Below are 5,000 nucleotides of genomic sequence, written 5' to 3' on the forward strand. Positions count from 1 at the left end.
ACATACATGCATGCATATATATAGCTATATATATATATATACATACACACAAACACGTACGCACATATATATATATATATATATACATAAAATACTTGAAACTAATTTATATTTTATATAGAGAAAAAACGCGCGATTTTTGCATTATAATTTCTTACAAAATACATACACAAATTCTCGAAATTCTGCTTCTTTTTATCTTTTATTATTATTATTATTACTATTATTATTATTATTATTATTATTATTATTATTATTATTATTATTATTATTATTATTATTATTATTATTATTATTATTATTATTATCATTATTATTATTATTATTATTATTATTATTATTATTATTATTATTATTATTATTATTATTATTATTATTATTATTATTATTATTATTATTATTATTATTATTATTATTATTATTATTATTATTATTATTATTATTATTATTATTATTATTATTATTATTATTATTATTGTTGTTGTTGTTGTTGTTGTTCTTGTTATTGTTATTATTATTTTTTTAACTTTTTTTTTTAGAAATTATATTATGTACACACGCTCTACTCTCTAATTGAACTCTAACGCCGCTCTTCTCATCGGAAGAACATCTTCGGTTATTTCCTTCTATTTGTTTTATTTATTATTTATTTATTTATTTATTTATTTATCTATTTTTTTTTCTTTTTAATATCTATTTATATATATATATTTTTTTTTTCTTTTCTTTCCTTTACTTTGCTTTTATTTTTTATTCAATTTGTTATCTTGTCGTTGATCGATTTCACGCGCTCTTACTATTACGTAAGTTTTCTTTTATATTCTTTTTCATGCATCCCCATTCCACCTACTACTCCCCCCCCCCCATTAAACTATCGTTTCGAAAAATGACGATCATCGTGTCTGGTTTCATTTTCGAAAGTCCAAAAATAAATATTGCAACCATATTTTGCATTTTTTATACCCTTCTCCCTATTTTATTTTTTATTATATTTCTTTTTTCTATTATCGATAAAAGAGATTTCGTATTCTCTCTAATACACACACATATATATATATATTTGTGTATATTATTTATTTATTTGTTTATATAGTCACGATAATAGTCATCATCGTTTCCAAAAATGACAAGGTATTCAACCTTCAGTCAATATCTCCATTAGCAATCGTTTTAGGCTATCCAAACCGGTAAGAAAACCACAGTCGGGACCTTGGTGTACCATCGAGCTCGAATTACATGCCAAAGCTAAACTGCTCCGCCCAAAGGTGGTATGTGCAAAGTCTATTATTCTAACATCAACCATGGCATCTTGCACTGAGGCCGTCGTTGTTTGTTCAGTTTTAACACGGAATCTTTTCGAGATGCTGGTTGGCTTTAACTCGTCTTGATCCTGTTCAACGTCGTCGTAAGAACGCAAACGATGTTTATGCCTGTTACGTTTCAATGCGCATTCACTTCTAATATCAATGTCGGAACTTGTGTCCTCCGAATTTACAGCTATGTGCTGACCAAAACAATAATCCTCGCCGCTGCTACTACTATACAACATCCAATTGTCATATGACGACGATTGGACAACTGTATTGATCAAACTTGGTGGTGGATCCATAAAAACGGTTTCCTCGTTAACCGGATAAAATGCTGTTGTATTTTTAGCACCCCTCGCGGCAGCCTCACCAAAACCACGGTGCAATGCTGCTTGGCTTACTTCCTCGTGTGCCAATAAATTATAATCCGTTGAATTATTGCTCGTATCAGCGTCGTAACATGTATCCGAAACGCCTGGTGTATTTTCCATGAAACTCAAGTCATTAGATTCCTCCTCGACTCTAAGGGACGTTGTATGTCTGTGCGTTGTGAATTCCTCTATTTGATATCCTTCGTACACTATAAGCAACGAACTGAAAAATTTTTAGCACACGTTATCATTTTTTTCTCCCTCTCTCTCTCTCTCTCTCTCTCTCTCTCTCTCTCTCTCTCTCTCTCTCTCTATATCTATCTATCTCTCTCTCCCTGCGTTTTTTTTTTTTTTATTCAGCCGATCTCTATTCTCGTGTCTATCGCGATCTTTTTTTTTTTTTTTCTGTAATTTCTTTTTCCTAAATCATTTGAAATAAACGTGTACAAACATGTTCGACAGAGTTTTTGTTACATGCATAAAATTAAAAAATCCGATCGTTTAATGTTTTCTTTTTGATTTCCTTTTGTTTTCTCTCTCTCTCTCTTTTCTCTTATCAAACGGATCGTAAAAGATACACTGTTAAGTGAGAAAAGTATCGTTAACTTCGAAACAATATTTACATGGTAAATAATGTTTTGCCTTTGGCAACTTTTCTTTTTTCTTCTGCATTTTTTTTTTCTTTTTTTTTTCCCCCCTTGAAAGATCAAATCTAATCATGAATATACGTGTCAAAAGTTACGAACATGTTGGATACACGTTTCGTGCCAGATAAATTTCCTGATTGCTTCTCTTATTCGTTTGCTATATTAATTTCGTTTTTTTTTTTTTTATATATATATAAATATAAGCTATATACATATATACGAAAATAAAGGAAACATTTCTAATAACATTGTAAAAACATGAAAATATAATAATGCATAGAATGCTTTTTTCAAATCAATGATTTTGTAAGACAACGATGAAGGCGACGAAGATGACGATGACGATGACGATGACAATGACAATGACGGTGACGATGATCGAGAATTTGTAGAGAAAAATAGGTTAGAAAAAAATCTAAATTTTTTTCACGTCGTACATTTTCAATTCTTCTCTTTTTTTCTTTTTTCTTTTTTTTTTCCTGTCAAATAATTATTGTGACACGTAATATCTCTCGAAAAGATGAATATTATCGAACACGTTTATAATGTGTGAGAGATTAGAGAAGAAAAAAGAAAAAAAAAAAAAAAGAAAGAAAGAAAAAAAAGTAAAGTAAAATAAATTAAAATATAAACGAGTTTATGCGAGATTAAATAATGCCAAAGGACAACGCCTGACATTCTAGCAGATAAAAAAGAAAATAAATAAATAAATAAAGAAAGAAAATGATCGATAATTAAACACGACCCATTTGCAAGGTTCACTTACTTATACTTTCTTATATTATCTCAATATACTAACTGATATTATTTACACATAAGTACATAAAACTCGATCATATATATATATATATATATATATATATATTTGTTGAATGCGCATATATATATATATATATATATATATTTATATTTATTACGATTAATATTATAATAAGAGATATATCACGATTATTATCAAAAAATGATTTCACATGATATCTCTCAATTGTCTGTCTATCGATCATCGATTCGATTATCGATTATATACGATCACATATAAAAATATCGATATAAAATCTTTTTCACATTATACAAATCTTGGCATTAGTTCAACAATTATTCATTTGCAGCGTATATATGTATATATATATATATATATATATATATATATATGTGTACGTATATCGAATTTCATGTATCACGTATCTTAAAAAAAAAAAAAAGAAATATATGATGTTGAACTTAGAAGAAAAAAAAAAAAGAAAAAAAAAGAATAAACGATGTCGATAATTTATTTCCTCTCGACTGATTCACGTTGTATATATGTATATCGATAAAAAGTGATGACGTAGTAAAGAGGTTAAGAGCAATGACTAATCGATGTCATCGCTTTTAAAGTATCGTTCGATAGAAAGTTAATTACGATTAGCGATAAGTCGATATATATATATATATATATATATATATATATATATATGATGTAAATATGTATTATGTATAATCGACGTTAAATTGAATACGTCATCATACGTACATACGTCACAAATGCCGTAGGAAGCAACAGAATTAGAAATTTTTTTTTAATTTAAAAAAAAGAAAAAAAAAAAAAAAAGAAACGAACGAACAAATGAATGAATAAAATAAAAGAATAAAAAAAAAAAAAGAAATAAAAATAAAAAAATCAACAAAATAAAAACAGATCCACTCGTAATATATTGTTCAAAATATATTTTATTTCTCTTTTTATTGTCTTCATTGTCGAAAAGGGGAAGAAGAAAAAGAAGAAAAAGAAGAAGAAGAAGAAGAAGAAGAAGAAAAAGAAGAAGAAGAAGAAGAAGAAGAAGAAAAAGAAGAAGAAGAAGAGGAGAGAAAAAGATAAGTAATATTGCTTATTCACCACAACAATACCAAACAATAATAAAAACAACAATATAACAACATTAACAACAACAATAGCAGCAACAATACCGAAATAATAATACATTCAAGATGGAATTTAATGATTAAAATTAAACATGCCATTTTTTTTTCTTCTTTAAAAATATCTATTTAGGTAATAATTTGACAAAACAACAAGTTCGTTTCCATAAAATTTTTATGTACTAAGAAACGAGGCTTGTTGTGTATATTTATGTGTGTGTATATGTGTGTGTACGTATGTGTGTTCATATACACATACATATAAATTATACAAATAATTTATATGTAAAATAATTTATACATTTTGTGTTCATATATAAATGATTTATACATGCCTTGTTTAAATAATGTATGTACATGTATGTCATAAAAAACGTGTTTGAACTATAAAAAAAAAAAAAGAAAAAGAAAAAGAAACAGAAAAGGGAAAAAAGGATAAAGATAAAGAAAAAACAAAAAAAAAAAGAAATAATAAAAATAAATAAATAAATGGACAAAAAAAGAATTTTCTTGTGTTCATCTTTACATACATCATTGAACGCATGATTATGTTAAGATCACAATCTCAAATGTTCAAATTAATAATCATAAATTCTATCCTGTATGTAAATATGCATTTGAAACAAGGTTAAAAAAGCGATTATCTATATAATAAATATTATTCATATACCTTAAATACAGTTAAAAAAAGAAAGAAAGAAAGAAAGAAAGAAAGAAAGAAAGAAGAAAGAAAGAAAAAAAAGGAAAGAAAATTAGCGAGCATGTTAAAGCACATT

The 5,000-nt window shown here is 26.5% G+C and overlaps 1 protein-coding gene across 2 annotated transcripts in view; it reads right to left on the reverse strand.

Annotated features, from left to right (window-relative positions):
- Positions 1-391: 391 nt before the first annotated feature.
- Positions 392-5,000, reverse strand: part of LOC118440398 (inositol hexakisphosphate kinase 2-like) — a 25,656-nt gene continuing 21,047 nt past the window's right edge. The window contains exon 7 of one of the 2 annotated variants that reach the window (XM_035863369.2): positions 392-1,901. In XM_035863369.2, coding sequence (XP_035719262.1) covers positions 1,136-1,901 — 766 coding nt within the window. In that variant the 3' untranslated portion in view covers positions 392-1,135. The remainder of the gene's footprint in view (positions 1,902-5,000) is intronic. The other variant, XM_035863368.2, reaches the window with a different exon arrangement.

This window comes from Vespa mandarinia, chromosome 7, assembly GCF_050613455.1.
Source record: "Vespa mandarinia isolate Hongniang chromosome 7, ASM5061345v1, whole genome shotgun sequence".
In the NCBI taxonomy this organism is placed as follows: domain Eukaryota; kingdom Metazoa; phylum Arthropoda; class Insecta; order Hymenoptera; family Vespidae; genus Vespa; species Vespa mandarinia.